At 46.7% G+C, this 25,199-nt stretch overlaps 1 protein-coding gene and 1 non-coding gene across 2 annotated transcripts in view; one reads left to right on the top strand and one right to left on the bottom strand.

The window, feature by feature from the left end:
- Positions 1-9,087: 9,087 nt before the first annotated feature.
- Positions 9,088-25,199, bottom strand: part of GALNT12 (polypeptide N-acetylgalactosaminyltransferase 12) — a 37,187-nt gene continuing 21,075 nt past the window's right edge. The window contains exons 5-10 of the mRNA XM_045882772.3: positions 22,593-22,710; positions 21,046-21,222; positions 18,905-19,036; positions 13,248-13,361; positions 12,139-12,285; positions 9,088-10,164 (exon numbers count right to left, since the gene is read on the bottom strand). Coding sequence (XP_045738728.1) covers positions 10,024-10,164; positions 12,139-12,285; positions 13,248-13,361; positions 18,905-19,036; positions 21,046-21,222; positions 22,593-22,710 — 829 coding nt within the window. The 3' untranslated portion in view covers positions 9,088-10,023. The remainder of the gene's footprint in view (positions 10,165-12,138; positions 12,286-13,247; positions 13,362-18,904; positions 19,037-21,045; positions 21,223-22,592; positions 22,711-25,199) is intronic.
- LOC123850313 (U6 spliceosomal RNA) lies at positions 15,908-16,010 on the top strand. Its single transcript, XR_006792280.1, has one exon. It is a non-coding gene; the product is annotated as a U6 spliceosomal RNA (small nuclear RNA).

Here is a 25,199-nt window from a genome sequence, read left to right as displayed (position 1 = left end):
GATGAGGACTTGCGGTTCAGAGGGGTTAGGACACTTGCCCAAAGTCACACAGCTGGCGAGTGACCAATCAGAATTTATATCCAGATCTGTCCTTCCACAAATGCCAACCTCTCTGAAATCTGGCCTGCTAAATAAAGCCAAATCTAGGTCCCTAATTATTTCTCCACTAACAAGAGTTTGGACTGAGACTCCATTTGGGAGAATTTTTAAAGATAATTTTTTTTTTTAAGATTTTATTTATTTATTCATAAGAGACACAGAGAGAGAGAGAGGCAGAGGGAGAAGCAGGCTCCCAAGGAGCAGGAAGCCCGATGCGGGACTCGATCCCAGGACCCTGAGATCGTGACCTGAGCCGAAGACAGATGCTTAACCATCTGAGCCACCCAGGCGCCCTTTAAAGATAATTTTTACCAAATGTACTCAGTTAGCTTGAGTACATGTACTTTGCTTAAAAAGTCTAATAGTCCTCAAGGTTTGTAATAAAATCAGTAGTCCTCTGCCTACCTGTCCCCACCCCATCTAGATCTGGCTCCCAAGAGAGCCTCTACTCAACATTTCAAGCTATTTCTTCCAATATTTGTCCCTGTATTTCAAATAATACATCAGCCCTGCTTTCTCATGATTTTTCTGTTTTAGATCATTATTATTGACTTCCTATTATGGAAAATGAAGGTTCCCTTACAGCGTCTCTCCCAGTCTTGCTGCCCGCCCCACACACGTGCACACGGACACGCGCGAGTGCACGCACACATGCACTGCCCCGCCCTGCCCCACAGCCTTCCTCATGTCATTTTATTGCTCTCAGGGCATCTGGGGCAGCCATAGCTAGCCTTGACCTCTGCAGCAATGGAGAATGGAGTCTACCTTTGGTTAAATGGAGCAGATTTAATGCAAATATCCATCTTCCCTGCTCCCAGAACTCCAGTGAAAACCACATCCCATAAGAATGGTTTGAAGGAATGAGGCTGGCTGGCCTACAGCACAGAAGACTCAGACACGTCTTCTCTCTCCTTGAATCTCCGAGGGGCTGAGAGAGCAAACACGCTGGGTGGCCTCCTAGGGGGATCCAGAGCAATACGGGAAATTTCAGGGAGATGGATTTCAGTTTCATGAGCCATTTGAGAACAGAACGGGCCGCCTAAAAAGGGAAGAGCATCCCTCCCAGTGGCAGTGGACAAGCTAGGGTCACTGACCACAGGCTGGGGGCCAGGAGGGAGTCCTGCATCGCGAGTGAGTTGAACATATGACTTCTAAAGTCTCTTCAAACTCCATAACCCAGTAGTTTGCTTCCTTTTCTAACAGTTGGCAATTAGACCCCAGTGTTGCTTTGCAATCACTCTTGAGTTAATAACCAGAGCTGCCCAAAAGACACACCCCTCTGGCAATTTCTTTTTGGGATACTGAAATAACTGTCTTAATTCTAATGAGCAATCAGTTCCACTGACCTTTGCCTCATAAAAGAAAGTTCGAGATGATTCACAGAGGAATCATGACACGGCAGATGGGACACAACTCCCTGTCCCACGGGTTTGAAACACTCTGAAGGCAGATCGATGCTGAATGGAGCAATTGCAGTTGACCTGGCCATGGACTGCCGGCCTCCCTGCTCCGCAGCAAGAAGCTCAAGGGAGAAGCTGCAGAGATGCCTCCCAAACCCTGCATTCCCTTTCTTGCCTCATTTGGAAGAGAGAGAGGGCAGGCTGTGGGTATGGGCAAAAGGGGATGGTACCTGGACAGCTGCCCATGAAGGAGCAGGTCAGAACCATTGGCCACTCTGCACTTTGGGCCCCTGTCCCCGGTTCTGCTCCCAGACTCGGCGCTTTCGAAAGAAATGAGCTTGCCCGGAGACAGGAATCCACTGTGACCTCCTGCGCCCTCCAAGCGGGACAGACTCAGTAATCCTCAGGCCATAACCGGCAGTGTGGCGTAACTGGACCAAAAGGGAAGGGACGCGGCCGGCAGGGGGTATGGGCTGCAGACTCGGGCGGGTCGTCCCCTGCCCTCCAGAAGCCAGAGGGACAGAGCCCTTATCACTGAGCTCTGGCCTAAGACCGTCTGCGTTCAGATCCCAGCACAGCCATCGATTAGCTGTGTGACCTTAGACAAGTTCCCTACCCTCTCTGAGGCTCAGTGTTCTCGCCTTTTAAAATGGAGGGTGGAGAGGGGAGGACTAACACCTTCCTCACCGGGGGTTTTGAGAATTAAATTAGATCCTTTATATGAATGCCTAGAGCACTGCCCAACTCATGCAATTATCATCCTCATCCTCATCGTCATCCTCATCATTAGCAGCAATAGCTGCAGCAGGAGACAGGAGAGAGCAATCCTCATCCAGTTGACTTCATAGGATCAAACAAAATAAAACCCTTGAAAACAAAACTAAAGTTGTGTACAAGTGTGAGAGATTTCGTGTGTAGTGCGCTAACCCTCTTAGACATGAGGAGACAGAAGAGGCCGGTATTTCCAACCCCACTTGTTAAATAAATATTGTGACTCTGATATAGTGAGGCACATGGCCAGGTCTTTAGAACTTTCTATCAAGATTGGTAACTCATTTTATTTTATAATTTAACAGAATATGGCAAGGCCAATTTCTGAAGAGACAATGTTTTTTTAAAAAGAGTACCAACTGAACACTTTAAGAAAAACACACCCAGACCAAATTTAAAATATGGGTGACCAGATGGAATGACAGGGATTGACAAAGAAAATGCTGTCCCTAACTTGCTGTGTGACCTCGGGCAAACCCCTTCCCTCCCTGGCCTCAGCTTCCCCATCAGCTACATTGGGCACAGGATGACCTCTGGGTGCCTTCCAGGTCTGCCTCCCGTGGACCATGATTTGGAGGATTGTTTAGACCAGTAGAGTTGGCCTCAGTGAAAGCCCTGTTAACGTTTCCTGAGCTGACAACACCATCTGGCGTGTGTGTGAGGGAAAGACACTAGTGACTAGCCAACCTGGAGCTTTCTTCTCTCCTTTTTCTCACTTGAATATCCGGCTACTCAAAATACGGCCCACAGACCAGCAGCATTGGCATCTCCCGGGAGCTCGTGAGAAATGCAGAATCTCAAGGCCCATCCCAGACCTCCTAACCATGCATCTGCCTCTTAACAAGATGTCAGGTGATCCTGTGCATGTTCGAGTGTGAGAAGCACTGCTTTCATCAGAGGGAGAAAGGAAGCTAGTTGGTGCAAGCAATTTAACACATACTCAACCCGTAAAGAAATTCAGAATTGACTCATATAAATAAAACAAATCCTTCCCAGCTGATATCTAAGGAGCTCTTCATGTGATAAAGGTTTCATTTCTTGGGAATTTTTACAAGTTTTCAAAAAGGAACCTTCTTTAAGATTTTTTTTTTTTAAGATTTTATTTATTTATTTGAGACAGAGAGAATGAGAGAGAGAGAGCACATGAGAGGGGGGAGGGTCAGAGGCAGAAGCAGGCACCCTGCCGAGCAGGGAGCCCGATGCGGGACTCGATCCAGGGACTCCAGGATCATGACCTGAGCCGAAGGCAGTCGCTTAACCAACTGAGCCACCCAGGCGCCCAAAGGAACCTTCTTTAAAAAACAAAAAAGATTTTATTTGAGATAGAGTGAGAGCGAGTGAGAGAGAGCACAAGCCAGGGAAGGGGCAGAGGGAGAGGGAGAAACAGGCTCTCCACTGAGCAGGGAGCCTGATGCGGGGCTCGATCCCAGGACCCTGGGATCACCCCCAAGCCAAAGGCAAATGCTTAACCGACTGAGCCACGCAGGAGCCCCAGAAAGGAACCTTCGTTAATGGTAAGTAGGCATCTGATCACAAGAACGGCATCGCTGAACCTGCATTATCTACATTGTCATTGTGGTACTAATCACACTGAGGAGTATGCTTCCAGAAATTCAACACGAACTCTGTCACTCTGAGCTCCCAGAGGCCATCCTCAGTCCTAGCCACCTGGACCTATCACAGCATGGTGGCTGGCTTCTTCAGAGCCAGCTGGAGAATCTCTCAGCAAACGACTTCTAGGAGCTGAGGATCTTGTTCCTGTAATCATAAAGACCCAAATTCTGCCCACAAAGAATGAGCTTAGAAGAAGACCCCAGGCCTCAGAAGAGACAGCAACCCCCACAGACACCTTGATTTTAGCCCACGAGCCCAGAGCAGAAAACCCAGCTAAGTGATGCCCAGGCCAATGACCTACAGGTAAATGAGGGCTATTGTAAGCCACTAAGTTTGTGGTGATTTGTTACAGAGCAATAGGAAACAAATACGGATTTGGGTACCTGGACGTGAGATGCTGCTGTAACAAATACCTAGCATGGGGGAGTGGCTTTGGCAATGAACAGTGGGAGAAAGCTGGAGGAATTTTGCAGAATGTGATAGGAAAGGCTAAGTTTCCTTGAACAGACTGTCTGTAGAAATATGGATGTTGAGGACACTGTTGGTGAAGCATCAGAAGGATTGATTAGAAGAGAGTGAGGACCGCATTATTGGAAACAGGAGCAAAGGGACCCTTATTTTATGCTGCAGGAAGTTTAGCAAAGGGGCGCCTGGGTGGCTCAGTCGTTAAGCGCCTGCCTTCGGCTCAGGTTGTGATCCCCGGGTCCTGGGATCGAGCCCCACATCGGGCTCCCTGCTCGGCGGGAAGCCTGCTTCTCCTTCTCCCATTCCCCCTGCTTGTGTTCCCTCTCTTGCTGTGTCTCTCTATCAAATAAATAAAATCTTAAAAAAAAAAAAAAGAAAGAAAGAAAGCTTAGCAAAACTGCCTGCAGTTATGTAGAATTGATAAGGGATGAACCTGGTATATAGCGAAGGAGATTTCCAGGCAGTGCGGAAGGTGCTTCCTGCTCTCTTCCCACTACTCACAGTAGAACCCAAGAGGAGACGGATAGAGTTACACAAAAATGAAGCAGGACTAAATGATTTAGAAAATTCTCAGCCTCGGGGCGCCTGGGTGGCTCAGTCAGTGAAATGGCTGCCTTCGGCTCAGGTCATGATCCCAGGGTCCTGGGATCGAGTCCCACATCGGGCTCCTTGCTCAGCAGGGAGCCTGCTTCTTCCTTTCCCTCTGCCTGCCGCTCCCCCTGCTTGTGCTCTCCCTCTCTCTATCTCTATCAAATAAATAAATAAAATCTTAAAAAAAAAAAAAAAAGAAAATTCTCAGCCTCTCCAGATGGCAAAAGATGCTAAAACTCAGAAGGGCTGCTGAACGTGTGGCACAGAGAGAAGGCCCAGTGTATGACTGCACCACCTTTTGTTAGAACCTCCAAGCGAACGAAAGGTCAGGACGTTCAGCCCCACCGAGGGCCCTTTAAGAGATCAGGGGTGTGGGCACCTCAAAGGTCTTCTCAGCTGAGCCAGGGGCATCTAGGAAGCTTGCAGAGAAAAAGAGAGACCTGTAGATGTGGCTTCTGTCTAGTGGGGTAAAAAGAAACGAATTCATACAAGATGCCCAAAGTTCTCAAGAAAATTATTTCAGCAGAAAGCCTGCCACCTTGGACTAAAAAGGGACAGTGAGAGTACACAATGGAAGGAGAGTCTTGGACCCCCAAAACTCCACTGGGGGGTGCAGATTGGTAAAACTACTCCATCGCAACCATGTCACCTTTCCTAAAAAAGGAAGGAGGGCAAGAGTTGGGGAGCTGTGTGCCCAGAAGAAAGAGGCAAGAGTGCCAGAGGATTCTTCCCAGGTCTTGAAGCTGAGTCCAGAGAAGTGAAACATTTACCTGGCTAGATTTCAAAAGCGTTATGGACCCATGGCTCCTTCCGACCTTCATGTCCCCTGTCTGAGATGGAATGTCTGTAACCAGTGTCCCGTGCCTTCCCACTGCCGTGTGCTGGCCGTGGCAGAGCTGAGAACCTGTCCCTTGGCTTCCCAGGCCCACGAGTGGAGGGGAACCGTGTCCTGGCCGCTGCACCTGCTGGGGGACACCCGGGAGCCCTCATCTGGACCTGGATCTGACTTAGGTTTTTGGACTTTCAGCTGATTCAGATGATTAGATTCAGATGATGCAATTTTGGACTTTGCACTCATACTGTAATGAGATGAGACTCAGGAACCTGGGGAGGGAGTGAATGTATTTTTCACATGGAAGGGGCGTCAACTACTTGGGGGCCAGAGGGTGGGCTGTGGTAGGCAGAAGGCTTAGATGAACTCCATGTTTCCTGCCTCCTGGCGAACATGCTCTGTGTGGTCTCCTCCCCTGGAGTGGGGGCAGGACCTCGGAATGTAATGGGATACCACTGCACTGGAGAACTTTTGTGGATGTAATTCATGTCTTGAATCAGATGGCTTTTGAGTTAAGAGATGGAAGATTATCCTGGGTCAAACTGACCTAATCAAGTGAGCCCTTAAAAGAGCTAAGAATAAGCAGCAGGCACTCTCCGACAGGCCTTAAAGAAGCAAACCGTCACTTTGTGGAGAGGGCCACATGGCGGGGAGCAGAAAGTGACCTTTTAGAGCTGAGGTCCTCAGTTCTGTGGCCCCAGGGAATTGAATTCCACCAACAACCAGGGAGCTTGGAGGAGGACCCTGAGTCTCAGATGAGATCACAGCCAAGGTGGACACCTCAACTGCAGCCTTGGGAGCCCCTGAGCAGAGAATCTAGTCAAGCCATGCCCCAAATCGGACCTATAGAAACTGCAAGATAATGTCTTTAATGTTTTAAGCTGCTATGGTACAAAGGCTTCAAAGTAGTTATTACAAATATATTCAAAGAATTTTTAAAAACTATATTCAAAGAACTAAAGGAAAATGTGCTTGTAACAATGAGTCAAATTTCAAACACAGAAACTGGATACTACGAAAAGGAACCAAGTGGATATTCAGAGGTGAGAAGTACAATAACTGAAATAAAATGACTGTGTAACCTCAGGAGCAGGTTTGAGATGGCAGAAGAAGTCAGATGAACTTAAAGAAGACAGATAGACTTTATTCAATTTGAAGAACAGAGGGGCAGAAAAAATAATGAAGAAAAAATGGCTTTAGACCTTCCCAAACTGATTTTAAAAACATTATATTCCCCAAAGCTCAACAAACCCTAAGTATGATAAACACAGACCACATCTAGACGTATCTTAAACCACTGAAAGCCAAAGACACATTGAAGAGAAAGAGAATTTAAGGTTAAAGAGAAAATCTTAAAAGCAGCAAGAGGAAAATGGCTCATCACATACAGGTAACCAAGTGATTAGCAGATGACCTCTCACTCAAAACAAAGGCAACACTCAAGGTGGTATAATCTCAAATTCACAGTGCTGAAGGTGGTGGTGGCGGGGGGGGGGGGGGGGGGTCCCTGTCAACTAGCATTCTTTATCCAACCAAACAATCTTCCAAAAAACTGAAGGTAGAATAGAAACATTCCCAAATAAATAAAAACTGAGATTGTGTTGCTAACAGATCATCCTAGAAGAAATACCAAAAAGTCTTTACACTGACAGAAAATGACACGAGGGGACTCAGATTCACAGGAAGTAATGAACAGCATGGAAATGATACAGATGTGGGTAAATATAAGAGACTGTGTGTGTGTGTGTATATATATATATATATTATATACACACACACGTATATATATATTTTCCTTTTTTCTATTATTTAAATAATTAAAATAATTCAAAGTAATAATTATATCATTTGATTGAGTTTATAACATATATGTACGTCTACAATAACACAGAGGAGGGGGTAGGAAATGGAGTTACACTAATAAAAATTTGCTAAATTTTACTGGAATTAACTCGATACTCTACTGAAGAAGATTGTGATAAATTTGGGAAGCATACTGCAATCCTTAGGGTAACTAAAAAATGTAGCTAAGAAATCAACCTTCTTAAGGACATTCTTATCCCCATGATGCAGATGAGGAAATGAGTCCAGGAAGGTGAAATGATCTGCCATAGCTAAGGCTGGCCCCCAGGACTCCTGGCTCTGCGCACCGGGACTGGGGGCCAATTCACACCTTCCAGTGGGTCAGGTTTAGACACCCAGGCTCAGATTCCCCATCCATCAGTGAAGGGAAATGTTCTTCAAAAAGTAAATTGCCGCCCAGTCTGTAAGAATACTTTCCTTGATACCCTAAAAATATTTTTATTAGTTTTCTACCCTAAAAATCACCACATGTTAAGTTGATAGCAGGAGTAAGAGGGATGACTCTCAAACCAAACTGATGAGCGGCGATGCCCAGTGAACGCACACAAAAATGCACGTTTAGCCTCCTTGCACTCTTTTTTTTTTTTTAATATTTTATTTGTTTGACAGAGAGAGCATAAGCAGAGGGAGAGAGAGGGAGAAGCAGGCTCCCTGCTGAGCAAGGAGCCCGATGCGGGACTCGATCCCAGGACCCTGGGATCATGACCCAGGCCCCAAAGGCAGACGCTTAACCAACTGAGCCACCCAGGCGTCCCCTCCTTGCACTCTTTATGGATTTGGTCAGCATCCATTTTACGCCTGCCTGAATTGTCTTCCCACGCCCTGGGAGGGGCTGACACCCCTTCATCCAGCTCAGACTGACACGCAGAAAGGGTAAAATATGCAGAACATAAAATTTCTCACTTTCACCACTTATGAGAGAACTGAGCTATGCTGGAAGGGGCTCATACCATAGTCCTGCCTGCCAATGAGCTATTTAATCCCATAAAGATAAAATAACTAAAGTACTTAATATTTATTTTTGAATAAACACCCACTGATGCTTATTGTGCTTCACATATTATAATGTGTTATTTATGAAACTAGAAATTTAATTAGCCCATACTGCATGCCAGGGACTAAACTAAGCCCACATCTGCTCTGTTATTTCATTCTCGTGACTCCCTTCCATGCTTGGTTTCATTATTCTCATTCTACAGAAGAAGAAACCGAAGTTCAGAGTGGCATCAGATTGATGCTAGCCAGGTAAGTAGGAGTCCTTCTGGGTGATTGTTAAACTGGACCCCCCAGAGAAGGCAGCATGCTTTAAAAAAGAGCCCGAGGCCACACAGGTTGATACTTTTTAGTCAAGTACACCTGTGTCTTCATCGCTCACATCTGATTGGCTACAGAAGCAAAGATCTGCAATGTCTTCCTATTGTTCTTTAAATTGTTCACAGTGATGTCATCAGGTTGACAAGATCCCAGAAGTGGATCTGGGCTAGTTCAGCAGCAGTTACTACAGCACAGAACTGAACACGGGTGTAAGGACCAAATACTGTTAATGAACACATTTGAAAACTGTGTTTGGTATAGCACAGTACATTTCTCCTGGATGCCAATGTGTAATTAAAACATAAAATGACACGAATGTGTTTTAAAGTCGCGGAGGTGATTTCTGAAAGCCCCCCAGCCATGACACAGCGAGGCGTTGTCTGGAGGCTACCGTGTGCCAGAAGCTGATGGTGACTCGCTGAGTCGTGCTGTGCCTTTGAGATTTCAGCTTTGGTTAGTCCTCGTTAGCTAACAGAGACATTCGCTGGAGTCTTGACTATGGTGGTGACACATAACCAAATAGCATTCCTTATTTAAATAAACCTGGAATATCTCAACAATGTGAAGGAATCAATACAATGTTCCCAGTGTCCATCTGTCTACGCCCGAGAAAAAACTAACCCAATGTTTGAGGTGTTGTCAGTTTACGTAGAGTATGCTACGTGAGTCTAATTTCCACCCACGCAAACATCGTAATGCCTGGGAATCCTTGCAGACACCAAAAATAGAATATTTACCTTTTTTGCCAGGGATTGTAATTAAAATGCATGACAGAGGAACAAACATCTTGATAGAAAAATATTTAAAGGTTTTAATTCTCTGAATACCAAGAGTTAACATTTTATGACTACCCTTTGAAAATAGGGTATTTAGGAGCAATTCTGAAGTTTTCAAAATCAGTAAAAAGCTTCTTAAATCCAACATCAACTTTCACAGGTTGTAAGTAACTTTCTTATCAAAGGAAAGCAGCCAGCTTTGGGGTGGGTCTGTCACTGGACTCTGCTAAGTCTCTCTTGGGCAGAGTCCGGGGGCCTTCCCACTCCTTCCATGAGCTCCTTGTGCCGTGACACTTTATCACATGTGTTCCTTGAAGAACCATTTCTGATGTTCGGAGTCGGTGCAGTCCCGCAAGAGGGGTACGAAACTGTCACTACTGAACGTCTTCCTCTCAGCCTGAATGCATTTATTGGACTGTACATGAAATAACGAACCATCCTACAAGAGATAATAAACTATGGATATGTAAGAGAAATGCAAATAATGCCCCAGAAAATATCTTTTTCCTTACAATGTGTTCTTAAGAGCTCAGGTGATTTTTATCACTTCAGAAGCATTTAGTGAGCTCTAAGTGTCTGCCCTGCGCTAAGGCGACTCGGGACCATGCGTACATAGGGAGGGCCAGGCGTGTGCAGGTGTGGTAGGCTCCCCTGTAGCTGGAAGCTCAGCTCCAGGGGCCCCAACTCCACCGTCAGGGCCGGTGGTGCCACCTGCTGGCCACTCTGGGGATCTGTCAGACTCCATGTCTCCTCCCTACTGCTCTTCTTTTCGTTCAGGGAAATCAGGATCAAAGAGATCTCTTATTAACCTCTTTCACTTCCCTCAGGTCAACTAATTACATCCCTGGTGATCTCTTTCTTTTAGGTTTTTAAATGCAGACACAGGAAACTTGGCTGTAGTCCCAGCTCAGCCAGAGAACAGCTGGGTGAGGGGGTAAGTCACCAGCGAGGACATGGGTTCTGTGGAACCATGCCCATTTCCCCAACCCCAAAGATCATGGTCTTCTTTAATGCCTTCTCTTCTTTTTCTCAACTGTTGCTGAGTTAACTCAGCAAGCCTCTCTCCCGGTCCTGGAGTTTTTTTCCCCTCCACCTGTCTCTGTTGTAAGCTGTACACCCCAGGGAACTTCATCGTGGCTGAGGAGCAAATGGGCAGAATGAGTGACATATCTGTTCTAGGGAAGGAGAAACTTTGGAAATAGAATTATATGCAGAAGAACCTCAAAAATATTAACCTTTAAAACCCTTAAGAGAGCTCCCAAGTAGCCCTCAGAGTACCAAGAAAGAAAATGATTAAATACAGCCTCCTTTCTCCCACCCTGCTAAGGAAACGTACTGTTCCTTAAATGGTCACTGAAATTTAAGATAAAATTTTAATGACATTTCAAACCAATTTTATGATTTCTAGCTTGCATGACTCTTCCTCGAGGGCTTACAAACAGCTTCCAGTTAGAAGAAAAAAGAGAAGGAGACGGGGGCAGGCGCTGCAGAGAACCACAGCCGGGGGTGTCTTCCCTCTTATTTTTAATATCAGATGGATAGCACCATAGTGCAAGGCTTGTCCAGGTGGCCTGCAGATTTCAGTGCTAATCATAATATCGTCTATAGGAAAATGGACTCTAGCTTCTAATCATACTTAGAATTAACCCATTTATAAGCAACAGAGGCCAATCTTTCCATCCCTGGAGCCAGGCTGGGAATGAAAGCTTCCTATGGAGATAAAAGAGAACTAATTTTTTCTTGTGAATTATTTTTTTTGGATTTATTCCCTCATGTGCTTTTTCGTGAGTCAAAGGATCTGACAGATTCACGAGTCCCATTACGGCTGTGTGTGTGTGGGCGGGGCGGGGGGGGGGGCGGCTAGTGCCTCTCAGGCCTGAAATAATACCCAGTTTCAAATCCACAATAACTATTCTGATGGAGAGCCAACTCCCTCAGAAGGATATTTTCTTATCCTGCAAGTAACAGCTGATCCTTGTAGAGCTTCATGGTTTCCAAGGACAATTTCTGCCACACATCTAGTCCTCTATGATCGCTCCCATTTTACAGCTGGGAAAAATGAGGCTTACAGACATGGAGTAGCTCATACCTGGGTCTAACCTCACATCCTTCGTCATTTCAACCCCATTTCATCTTCGAATGTGTTTGCAACAGCTCCTGTTTCCATTACTGTGGCTCCAGGTTTAAGGAGGGTGGGACGACTGGACGGGAGCCAAAGCGCTACTGATGCTGGGTGCTGATGCTGGAAGCGGGACCCCAACCACACTGCTAGCACCTTGGGGGAAGTCCTGGGTCTCCTGTCCGTGGCTGCACCCCTGACACCCGAGAGGACTAGGCTGGGGAGCTCTACTTCTACTCCCCCCTCGGCAGCCCGTGGACCAACAGCACGGAAGGCAGGAGACAGCTCGCTCACCTCCTGCAAGATGAACTTCTGATTCTCTGGGGCAGTTTCCTGGCAGAGATGCATGACGAGGGCATCCGTTCCTGCCTCCACAGTGATGCAGGCCTCTGGCTGGTGGGTGTTATAGCGTATTTCCTTCTGGGACGTGTACTCGAAAAACTAAAAACGGAGCAACCAACATGCACCAGTTACTGTCTGATGTGGAAAGAGGGAGATCGCTGGACGAGAACCTGGGGAGACTCCAGGTTGGAAGAAACTCTAATCCCACTCCTCCGTCTCTAGGTGTCTGCCACCTCATCTCCTCCGTCCTCCACGGGCCCCGCCCTGCTGGTGTATCCGCCTGCTTGGGCTGGGGTCCTGTTCCAGGCCACAGACCTTCCAGGACTCGCTCCCCGGCCCAGCCTGAAGCTCAGCACTTCACCCAAACAGACCTGCCCAGGCCACCGGCAATTGCCCTAAACACTGCTTTGCACAGCACTGTGTATCAAAACTCATAATTCTTTTTAAGCATTAATTCTAAGGAAGGCATCTGAAATGCAGATCTGTTGTTTTTTTTCCTTTTTTTTTTTTTTTTTCTGACAAGAAGTTAGTGGCAGGGTCACTTACAATTGCAAAGACAGGCAGGCAGGGACTCAGTTATAACTAAATAGTAACATAGCCGCATGAAGGATTATCAAGAGGCCCTTAGGAATGATAGTCTCAAAGGATGTCTAATAACACAAGAAAAGTATGATGAAGTAAGTGGAAATAATGGGATAGAAAACGTATAGACATTATGATAATAACTATTTCAAACAATAATCCAAAGGCCTTGCATACAAAAAGATGGGAAGTAAATACATCTTCATTCTTATGACGGTTGCTGGGACCTGTCACTCACTTACTGCTTCTATTTTGTATTTTCCAAATGTTCTGCAATAAGCATATATTACCTGGATCATGCAAAAAATATCAAATGTTTTATGTTTTATTTTTAAATTTTTTTTACTCTGATCTTTATTATTAAATGTTTAATTTTTTTAAAATGGAGAGATTCCTACCAATAGTCCCTTGAGCATAGAGCCTCCTGCTGTCCGCTGTCCCTTGGCCCAAGAATGTCAAGCTAGAGAAGCAGCACCTACCTGGTTCTGACCCATTCCATGACAGAGGTACAGAAGGACCTGGTGTCCTACGATTTGGTTTTCACTGGGAGGGTTATAATCAAAGCAGTAATCTTTCAGTCCTTTGTTCTGGAGCTAAACAAAACATAAAGGTGGCATTTTGGTCCAGATTTATATGCAACATACGATCCCACCCAAGGCTGTGAAGGTAATGACTCCATCAGAGAGGAGTGTCTGCCTCACGAACTGAACTTAAGGGTAAGAGCCCCTTGCATTTCAAGTTTAGAAAGTGCTTTCCCATTCTATACCATAGGCAAGAAGCATAGCCCCCGTTTTAAGATGACAAATCTGAGTTGCAGACAGTTTAATTCTTTATGGCCTGAAAGCTCGTATCTCTCCAGTTCTCATTAGTGAAGCCTCATTGATGCACTAGTCCAAGCACAGCTGGGTTGTTGCCTCAAATATGTCCCAAGGACGCCTGCGAGTGTGCATCTGCAAAAAGATATCCCGACTGAGAGACTCACCAGTCCACAGATCAGAAGTCCACCATTCTACACTACAAGAATAGCATCATACAGAGCCAATGACTCGCACAAGGTCACACAAGTAGAGACACTTGCGTCTGAATCCAGGACCTCAGCTCCAAGTCCACTCTCTCTATCACTCAATGCCGTCTAATCTAATGTCATCTCTCAGGTACCTTTTAGATCCAAAACCCTTCAAACATTCTAGGAGCAAAAAACCATGCTTCCTCTTCCCTTTCGGGAGCCTCTAGGGAAAGACACATACCTTTCCAAATCCCTTTCTGGAGAGTTCAAAGACCCCTCAACGAACTCCTTGTGAACGCCACTCCTGTCCTGGCCCTTGTCCACCCTTGACTAGTCTGTTTCTGAAGATAAGACTCAGCTATATAGAAAGAAGTTTCCACAGTCCACCAGCTCATAGAGCACAGACTTCCGTGTTCTTAGAGTCTCTTTGCTTTGTGAATGAATCTGGGAACGGGAGATGTTTAGAATAATCAGAGCATCTTAGACTTGGAAGGGTTCAAATGTCATCTAGCCATGTCTTGACCACCAAAGGACCCTGACCTCAAATGAGCTCCCTATGTTCAGAAAGATTTGAAACAAACCACAAAAACACTAAATGAGAGATGGGAACCTCTGAAGATTAAAACTGAGATTAACTCACCAAGCTAGCTATGTCAAGTTGGTGAGACACAGAAGAAACATTAAATGACTTTAGAACATTCCAAGTTTTTTTTTTTAACTATCCCATATTTGATTACATTTTCTTAGTGAACTATATTCTATAAACAGATCTGCAAAGAAATCTTAAACCTCATTCAGTATCACACTGCCAGTGGTAATGGTGTGTTATTATTCTGAAACTACTTTAAATATAGTTTAAGATAAAGCAAATAATATGTGAATATTTTTTGAAACTAAGATTTTCAGTGTAAGAAAAAAGAAATACAAATATCGGGGCACCTGGGTGGCTCAGTCGGTTAAATGTCTGCCTTTGGCTCAGGTCGTGATCCCGGGGTCCTGGGATCGAGCCCCGCATCGGGCTCCCTGCTCAGCGGGGAGCCTGCTTCTCCCTCTCCCACTCCCCCTGCTTGTGTTCCCTCTGTGTCTCTCTCTGTGAAATAAATAAAATCTTCAAAAAAATAAAAGAAAAAGAAATACAAGTATAATATCAAAGAAGAAAAAAAAATCCTGTAAGACTACATTTGAATTTGAGGTATCCGTATGAGCTCACGATTTGTTTCTCAAAAATATGCATTGCCTTTCTCTGCCCACTGAAAAGCTGTAGTGTTGCGCTGTCCCACGTGGTCCCCACTGGTGGTGTGTGGCCACAGGGTACCTGAAATGGGACTAAGTCCACACTGAAATATGCTGTAAAGATAAAATACACAGCAGATTTCAAGACAGCATGAAAAGAAGTAATGCATCTCAATAAATTTTTACATCAACTACATGTTGAAATGCTAATATTGAGGATATATTGAATTAAATATGTTATAAACTTCACTTGCTCCTTTTTTAAAACATGGTTACTAAAAAATGTCCCATTACTTATGTGGCTAGCATTACGTTTCTGTTGTGGAGCGTGCCCTAGAGACAAAGACCACCGCTGGTGTCCAGACTGTGGGCTCTGACCACAGCTCCCCGCGGAAAGGGTCGGGGCTTCCGGGAGGCATGGCAGCAGATGTAGAAAATGAGTGTGACCAGAATCAAGGAGGCGATCAAACCACTATAAGGAGTCAAGACCATAGAAGCCAAAATAAAGAGATTCTCACAGCCAAAGATGGGCAACCTGAACAGATCAAAGAAACACACACACACACAACAGGTTAATTGATTGAAGAACACTGGCCATATAAAAACCCACTGGTTTACAATGATGCTCAAGAAAAGAAAAAGCCAAGAAGCAAATGAGCCAACAAACAAAAACAACCCATTCCGCCCAGCTGGAGGAAAGTGGAGTGCCAACTCTTACCCTAAAAATAGGCAAATAAAGAAAAAGACTTAAAAATGTGTTATGCCTTTTCTGAATGAACTCTAAATTTCGTAGACATCAAACTGTCCTGGTTAACAAGGGAACATTCTTCTTTACAGAAGAAATGAAAGGACTAGAAAAAGCACCGTTTGGCAATGCCATTTGAAATACGGGTCTAGGGCCCGCTTTGGCAGCATGTATGCTAAAATTGCAACAGTACGGAGAAGATCAGCGTGGCCCCTGCGCAAGGCTGACATGTAAATCTGTGAAGCCTTTCATATTTAAAAAGAAAAAAAGAAATACGAGTCTAGGCAATGATTATCAACGGCCACCAAAAACAGGAGAGAGAAGGTTGAAGTGGCCCCTGATAGCAGCTGGTCCAGGACAGGCTCCCTCATCACTACAGGCAGGATGACCAGAGGTTAGGTGCTCCCCCCCATGACGCAGTCGGAACACAGGGCACACCCGTGAAGCGCTCCTGCCATAAAAGGTCAATTCCCACTCCAATCAAACCTTTAGACCTCATTTCCAGTTTAAGAACTGTGGGGAGAGGCACAGTTTAAAAGACACCACAGGGAAACAATGAGGTAACTCCAAGGGTGAGACACTCTACGGGACAACAGATGCTGTTTTTTCAACAGGTATTAGTAAAAGGGGGGAAGAAAGCGAAGAGGTCTGCCTCAGCTGAAAGAGCCATGGGAGGAAAGGCATGGCAGCCAAACACAATGGTAGACCGGGTTTGGATCCCAGTTGGAACCAGCCAACTACCCCAAGAAAGATATGAAAAATTGGGGGAACCTGATAAGGGCTAGATAGTGAAGGATATGAAGAAATGATTGCTCCTCTGGGTGTGATAATGGTCTGTAGTCCTGTAAGATCATGTCCGTACAGACGTGCATGTGACAGTGACCAGGAGTGAAATGACAGGATGCCTGGGGTGAGCCTGAGCAAAGAAAAACGAGAGAGGATGGAGCAGAGGAGACAGAAAGCAAGAGTGGTGGGCGCCTGGGTGGCTCAGTTGGTTAAGCGACTGCCTTCGGCTCAGGTCATGATCCTGGAGTCCCTGGATCGAGTCCCGCATCGGGCTCCCTGCTCGGCAGGGAGTCTGCTTCTCCCTCTGACCCTCCCCCCTCTCATGTGCTCTCTGTCTCCCATTCTCTCTCTCAGATAAATAAATAAAATCTTTAAAAAAAAAAAAAAGAAAGAAAGAAAGCAAGAGTGGCAATATCATGATGATTCTAGATTCTTCGGGACAGGGTTCCTTACACCATGCTCTCTGCTTGGACATTTTCACAAGGAAAATTGAATTTAATGCATTAATGGCCTGCTTTGTACTTATTCTGTGTGTGTGATTATTTATTTAAGGTCCATTCCCCTAACAGACAATACACTTCTTAATGGTGGGACAGTGGTTGTCCTTCCACCATCAAACCCCCGATGCCCAGAGCAGTGCCTAGCACAGGGTAAATTCCACATAAATATTAAAGTTGGAGTATTCTGAAAGTTACAGATACTCTTGAGAAGCACAAATCTGTTGGGTGAGTAGGGGAAAATTTCATTAAAAGAGGCAGAGACTTAAAAATAATCAAGAGACCGCACATATTAGGGAGATAGGTGTTTATGGTGTTTACTTGTTTTTTTTTTTTAGATGACTGAAGATGTAATAGGTTCTGATTTAGTTCACAGTTGTGGAGAACTTACATTCCATGCAATGTGCTTGCAATTTTCTCTTTTTTTTTTAGTTTCAGAGGTAGAAATTAGTGATTTATCAGTTGCATATAACACCCAGTCATCACATCACGTGCCCTCCTTAATGTCCATCACCCAGTAACCCCATCCCCCAACCCACCTCTCCTCCAGCCACCCTCAGTTTGTTTCCTGGAGTTCAGCGTCTCCTATGGTTTGCCTCCCTCTCTGTTTTCATCTTATTTTATTTTTCCTTCCCTTCCCCTATGTTCATGTGTTTTGTTTCTTAAATTCCACATATGAGTGAAATCATATAATTGTCTTTCTCTGATTGACTTATTTCACTTAGCCTAATACCCTCTAGTTCCATCCACATCATTGCAAATGGCAAGATTTCATTCTTTTTGATGGCTGAGTAATATTCTGGTGTGTATGTGTGTGTGTGTGTGTGTGTGTGTGTGTGTGTGTATACACACCATATCTTTATCCATTCATTTGTCGATGGACATCTGGGCTCTTTCCATAGTTTGGCTGTTGTGGACATTGATGCTATAAACATTGGGGTGCACGGGCCCCTTCGAATTACTGTTTGTACCCTTTGAATAAATACCTAGTAGTGCAATTGCTGGGTCATAGGGCAGCTCTATTTTCAACTTTTTGAGGCACCTCCATACTGTTTTCCAGAGTGGCTGCACCAGCTTGCATTCCCACCAACAGTGTGGGAGGGTTCCCCTTTCTCCACATCCTTGCCAACATCTGTTGTTTCTTAGGATTTTGATGGATTCCTGTCTCACATTTAAATCTCTCATCTATTTTGAGTTTATTTTTGTGTATGGTTTAAGGAGATGGTCCAGTTTCATTCTTCTGCATGTGGCTGTCCAATTTCCCCAACATTTGTTGAAGAGAATAGCTTTTTTCCACTGGATATTCTTTCCTACTTTGTTGAAGATGAGTTGACCATAGAGCGTCTTGCTTTGTATTTATTAGACTTCGAGAATAGAACACAGGCACTTCTGTTCAACACCACACAGCAGAGGAGACCTCCCTAAGTTAGTGTAGTTCCTCACAAAAGCCAAAGGCACTGGACATTTTAGTTGACTTCATCCCAGAAACATTTCTTTCAGGTTCTTTAAAATAACAGAAGTGACGCTTCTCCTTCCACTATTGCCTTTATGAATCCCTGAGTTGGGGATTATTAACCGGTCCAGCCACTGAAGCTTGAAGTAATGTGACATTGGACATGGAAGCACTAAGTGAGCCTTAGTTTCCTCGTCTATACAAATGGGAGGCTTATACTCACCAATTTGGAGATGGCTTCTAGTGCTGACAGTCTGGACCCAAGGCCCAGACGTGGGGAGAAGGAAAGACAGTGCATGAATGCAGGGAGGGGAGGGAGGGAGAGGAAGGCCAGCAGTCCCCATAAAAGGGACCTGTCTTGGCCAGGATTTGTCGATCAGGGAAGCCCCGGCCCGCCACAGGCCCGCCTCACTCACCATCCCGAAGAAGCCAGGCCTGTCTTCAGGCACGTGCAGTTCTGGGTACACGTTCTCCAAGAACCACCTGAAGTCCTTACACCGGAGCTTGGCACGGAGCTGCTTCCTCTCGGTCACATCCCCAAAGGGTTCCTGAGAAAACAGCAAAAACAGTGAGTCCCTGCGGGTCATGAACTTCCTGTCAAAGCCCCATCTCCTCGGATGTTCCCTTCCTCAACAGCATTTATTGAACACCTACTGTGTGCTGGGCCCTGCACGGCCTCAGACACAGCTACATCACCGTGGCGGGAGAGACTGTTACACAGACATCTGCCTTCTCGCGTGTCCTCGCTGCAGGCAGGTGTGGCCGGCTGTACAAGGGAAGGACACAAAGCGCCTGGTCGTGAAGTCAGGGAGCCGCCGAGTCCTGGGGCCGCGTGATCACAGACCAGGGAACATTCGTACAGTACGTACACCATGACGTGCTGAATTACTGCTGATACCTGAGCATCCACTTTCAAACACAGGTTAAGTATCCTCGATGTAATCATGCTCAAAAACCTTACGTGCTCAACACACTGAAGTCGGCATATATACTTAGAGCGGTGAGTGCAAAGTGCCACGATGATAAATACTTGCAGAAGGTTCGTTTTCTGGACCAGACCGATGATTAAGAACTTCCACGTAACTGAATAAAAGCAAGTGTCTATTCAGCATGGCCAGGGGCGTGATGCTGAGCGCTGACATATTACTGTCCATGCACTATGACGCTAAAGTATTAAAATTTGACAAGCTAAATATTTAGCAAAATGGTAATGATAGGAAAATGGCTGAGTAAAATTTCAGATTTTTTACTTATTTCCCAGTGGTTCTTTCTTTGGTGAGTCATGGCGTCCTCACCTTCAACCAAATACCCATTTTAACACTGGGTCCCGGGCATCCAGACAAAAGGCATATGCGGTGGCCCTCTAACACGTTATTCTTTGGGAACCCTCAGGAAAAGGGAACTGGGGCTTCCAGACTGGGCAACGGGAAGGAGCGGATGTTTCCACCCTGCAGCCTTGAGCAGGACAGAGGAAGCCACGACCCTGGAGCCCAGAGGCAGAGGGGGGCCAAGGGGGAGGTCAGGGGCAGGTCCACAGGGCTCTGCAGAGCAGGGAGAAGGGTCCCTGGGAGGGCACATGCCCCAGGCTCAGCTCTGCCTGCATCGCCCATAAGGCCTTGGGCAAGCTCTCTGAGCTTCAGTTCTGTCATCTAAAAAATGAGAATTTCATAGCTATCTTGAAGGGCTGCTAAGGATTCAGAAGAAGAGATTTTCATCAAGTGGCTGGAATCGAGAGGTTTTAGAGCATACCTCATCTTGCCAAGCGGCCCTCTCAGTTATGCAGATGCTGGTGGGCACCCTGTCCCGGGGCCTGCAGAGCTGGCCAGCGCAGAAGCAGTGGACCTGCTTGCTGAAGTTTATTTGTAACCCTAGTATCAGTACTTGTGGTTCGACCCCTTCACCGTCATTCACAAACACGCGCAGAGCGGCCGAAAATCGCAGTCCCATGGGACGCTCCTAGCTGAGGTCACATTTCAGCCCCATCCTGTCAACAAGTGTCCTGTTCAGGGTCCGCCTAGTGCCACATTTTCCAGGTTTTGCTGCTCTGTGTTGGTGACTTCACTGGTCAAAAGCCCCCCGAGCACGGCACTGAAGGGCTGGCTAGCGTTCCTAGGTGCAAGAAGGCTGCGCTGGGCCTGACGGAGAAAATACGTGGGTGAGATGAGCTTCATTCACGCGTTACAGTGCTGTTGGCCGTGAGTCCGATGTGAAGAATCGACACTGTGTACTTCGTAATGTCTTCCAACCGAGATACACACGAAACCAAGTTATGTATTGATCAGTTGGCAAACATGTCAGCCTGCGAAAGGCATGCAGGAACCTGGCCCTGTTGACCTCCAGGAGCAGTGGTTCAGTAGTCTGGAAATCAGGGTTGGGGCTGACCGCACAGACCGTAAGTACTGTGACCAATGAGAAGCAACTGTAAGTATTATTATAAGCGGAGGAATAAAGGTTTCCCATGCTGGTATCATGGATGCCCGATTTATTCTCTATTTCTGGAGCCAGGTCCGCTAGGGTGCAGAGGCCAGCCGGGGTGCAGGCAGGCCGGGGAACTCACCAAGCGGGCATGCGGGTTGCGATGGTAGTAGAGCTCTTTATATTCATCCATCCACACTTCAGCGGCTCGGACGCTGTTGGCTAGAGCCTTGTTGCGGGAGTAGGGAGCTTGCTTGGGGAAAACGTGGCCAACGTGAGAGCAGGGGTGTGTCTCCAGGGTCCCACCGCACTGCCAGATCTGTGCACAGAGCAGGGAGGAGGCCGGTGGGTGAGTGGGGGGCGGGCTGCTGGTCCACAATGCCCACAGCCAGGAGTCTGGGCACACAGACGTCACAATGAATGCTGCCAGGGCCTCACCCCCCAGGGGACAGGAGGCCACCTCCCCCAGCACACGCAGAACACAGAATGCAGTCAAAGAGCAAGAACACAGCCCCGAAGACGAATAAGCCATTGGAAGTGAGACCTCCAAGTCCATGCACTAAAGCTCATGCACTTGACCCACAGGAGTACCCATAGCTGACCTCACCAGAACCCATTTACTCATCATGTAAAACACAGGCTCTTTACCTGGTCTCCTAGCCACAGAAGATAGGAAAGTGGCAAGTAAGAAGAGAGGTTTGGAAGGGGGAAAGGAAGAGCTTCTAGAGGCAGGCAGAGTAGCCTGACACCTAGGGAAGAGGCAGAAAGACCATTAAAAGCACACCCTAAACCTCAACAGGCTGAGTTGTCTGAGACTATTTCATGCGGGGGCAAATGGCTGGGAATACCCCGTTGTCCCCAGGATGTATGACCAGGGTACTTAGAATGGGGGGTGTGAGTCTTCAGTGGAGGGCCAATTCTTATGAACTCTTTCTAAGCAGGAAACCATACAAAACATGACTGAAATTTAAAATTTTCTATTAAAAAGTATAGACATTGACATAACTTTTTGATACTTCAAAATGCAGGATTTGGTGAACTGGAAACCCCAATGAAATGCTGGAGGTCTCTCCAAGGGGCATCTGTGGGTCATACGCAGCAGAATCAGTAGGTGGGCTTATTCCAAAAAGCAGATTCCTGGTCCCTACTGAAAATCCATCAAACCTGACTTTCTGGAGACTGTACCTATAAATCTGCCCTTTTTAAGCAAGTCTCCCTAACAATTCTTGTATGTGGCAAAGCTGGAAAGTCACTGTACCAAACAGGGTACTTCATGAATAATTAAGCAGATCAAGGCTCCAAAAGATGGAATCGGGACACAGGGGCCTGTGTTTGAGCCCAGGGTCTGCCACTCACTATCTGGGTGACCCTGACCCAGTTACCTCCCCTGTCCAGGCCCCAGCTCCTCCCAGTTGTAGTGAGAGAAAAGAACTAGGTAACTTGGAAGGCCCTTCCCTGCCCCAAATCTATGAAAAGTACATTTTTTTAAAAAAGGTTCAGACAAGAAGACAAGCATGTTTATGGGATGTGTGTACCACTACCATGATCTTTCAGCACTGTCAGATAAAATCTGCCAACATGGGGGAAAAGTCCACCAGGGTCTCCTGGAAAATCCCATCACTCCCCGAGGGAGAGACAGAGAGACAGAACAGGTTAGAATGAGTCTGAAGAGAAGACTGGAATACTTACCCTAAAGGAGAATTCGAGGTTTTCTCCGCCCCAAACTTCCATTCCTGTGTCATAAGACCCCAGATATTCAAAATATTTCTTACTCACAGCAAACAGCCCTCCAGCCATTGTTGGAGACCTAGAAGAGTGTGAAAACTGTATTGTAGTGTGAGTGGCAGGAAGCCAGCACGGCTGAACTCCTGCCTGCCCCGAGCCCTCCAGCCTGCCCATCCATCTCTAAGTACATCCTGAGTTCACACTCCATGCCAGGCACTAAGCTGGGCCTGAAGGCATAGATGTGTCCCACAGTCCCTGCCCCGGGGAAGCTCATAGACACCTCAAGTGGCACTGTGTGTAAGAGCACTCAGGTCAAGTCAGAGCCCCGGGGGCACCCAGGAAGAGGCCTGGGGTGGGGGGTAGGGCTCAGCTTGAAGAACACAGGGGAGTTGGCAGAGAAGAGGAATGGGATGGTTCTCCAGGAAGACACCAGCATGAGCAAAGGCCTGAGGGTGAGAGAAAACTTTGTCCTTCTAGAAGCACAGACAACAAGGAAAGTCAAGGAGAGAGACGTGCTCCCCAAGAGGATGGCTAGCACCAGGCTGCGGTGGCCTTGGCCGTGCAGTCACAGGGCGGGCAAGCTCGGATGCCCTTAGGGCTATAGAAGACCACGAAAGGCAAGTCCATCATCTTAAAGCTCCCCAGGGCCCGTTCCTCTCCTGCATGAGTGACCTCCTCTGTAGGACCCAGACGGCTAGCATTGGCCTGCTTCTTCAGCCGGCCTGATGTTCTCCTCACCAGCCTCCTCTAGAACCACTACAGGTTCCAGAAAGGGCCCAAGGCTTCTGTCCTACCACAGCAGAAAGCTGTAGGGTCAACACACCAGGAGATGCAGATGCAAAAGGTCGGAAATGGAGACCTATACTTCATTAAGAGTCTAACTGTCTGCAGATGTTAAGGTCTTCCAGCAGCACTTCCGGCCCTTGACAAAGTTTTGGCTTTCCCTGCGCTCCAAGCTTGGGGCCAACGAGAAAAGGGCAGCAAGATTCCTTGTGGAAGGGAAGGCTCTAGGCTACAAAGCACTTCCATGTGTGTTATTCCTAAAAGTCTAAGAAGTAGGCAGGGTGGATATGCATGTACCTATTTCACAGGTGATGAAACTGAGGCCCAGGGATATTATAGGAAGGGAAGGGGAGTTGCCCACGACATTCCTGAGTTCATGTGTACACATGTGGTGGGGGCATGGGAGTTCATGTCAGCATCCCAAGCTGGATATGTGACCCTAGATGGGATCCTTCCTACTCTGAGCCTCAGTTTACAAAAATCCGTGAAAGGTTGGGTAGGATGTCCCTCAGGGCTCCTACAGAAACCTGGGCATCATCCAACCTCTCCCTTCCCCATTCTCCTTCAGCCTCCCTCAATTCTTCCACTGCAACATCTCTGGGGTCCTCCATTCCCTCCATCTTCTCCTGCACCATCCTTCCTGCCTAGAAGACTACGATGCCTCTTAATGATGTCCCTGCCCCCTGCCCCACCCCCTGCAGGCCCCTCACCACGTGGCACCCAGCAACCTTTAAAGAATGCAACAGGCAATGGTAATTTCCAGCTCAAATCCCTTCGGCGGCTTCTACCTTCTCAGGGTAAAGTCCAAAGCCCTGTCCTTGGCCTTTCAGGCTGGACGTGGCTTGGCCCCGTTCATCTCTCTTCCCCCATCTCTCAACACTGTCCCCACAGGCATTTCCCTCTGGCCAGAAGTGAGTCATCTCAGGGTCAGAGCTCGGGTGGAAGATCCAGAAGCCCACCTGGCAAACATGGGTGCAGATCTAAGACACCATTTCCAGCTTGGTACACCAGCAATAAAGCTGATGTTTGACCTCCATCTGCCTGATTCCTGTATCTGCCTCCCATCTGGTCCTGAACTTGGAAGGAGAGGAAGAAGCCATACTATTACTTCAACACCTCAAAGAGTGAGAGCAACTGAGCCCCCTTTGAGCCCACTCTTCTCAGACCCAGGCTCACTCACTGGCCAAAGGTGGCCGATTCAGCCCCAGACCCACCTATCCCCCAGTTGAAAAAGGGCCTGACAGCATGTTCTCAAAATGTTAAGCTTGAAATTACCATATGACTCACCCTAGGTATACACCCTCAAAAATGGGTAACACGGACTCAAACAGATAACAGTACCCCAATATTCACAGCAGCATTGTTTACGATAACCAAAAGGTAGAAACAGGGCGCGTAGGGGGCTCAGCTGGTTAAGCGTCTGCTTTCGACTCAGGTCATGATCCTGGGGTCTTGGGATCGAGCCCCGCATCGGGCTCCCCGCTCAGCGGAGAGCCTGCTTCTCTCTCTCCCTCTGCCTGCCTGTCTGCCTACTTGTGATCTCTCTCTCTCTCTGTCAAATAAGTAAAAATCTTAAAAAAAAAATAAAAAAGGTAGAAACAACCCAAGTGTCCATCAGTAGGTGAATGGATAAACAAACATGGGTGTATATACAGTGGAATATTATTCAGCCATAAGAAGGAATGGGCTTCTAGAAGAACCTTGAAAACATTATGTTAAGTAAAGGAAGCCAGACACAAAAGGATAAGTATTGTGTGATCCCACTTAAATGAGCAATCTAGACTAGGG

Source organism: Mirounga angustirostris, unplaced genomic scaffold (assembly GCF_029215605.1).
Source record: "Mirounga angustirostris isolate CCGP_5_RB_7025 unplaced genomic scaffold, mMirAng1.0.hap1 SCAF_15, whole genome shotgun sequence".
Classification (NCBI taxonomy): Eukaryota; Metazoa; Chordata; class Mammalia; order Carnivora; family Phocidae; genus Mirounga; species Mirounga angustirostris.
The sequence above is the reverse complement of the archived record's forward strand: the minus strand, read 5'-3'. Positions and strand labels throughout refer to the sequence as shown.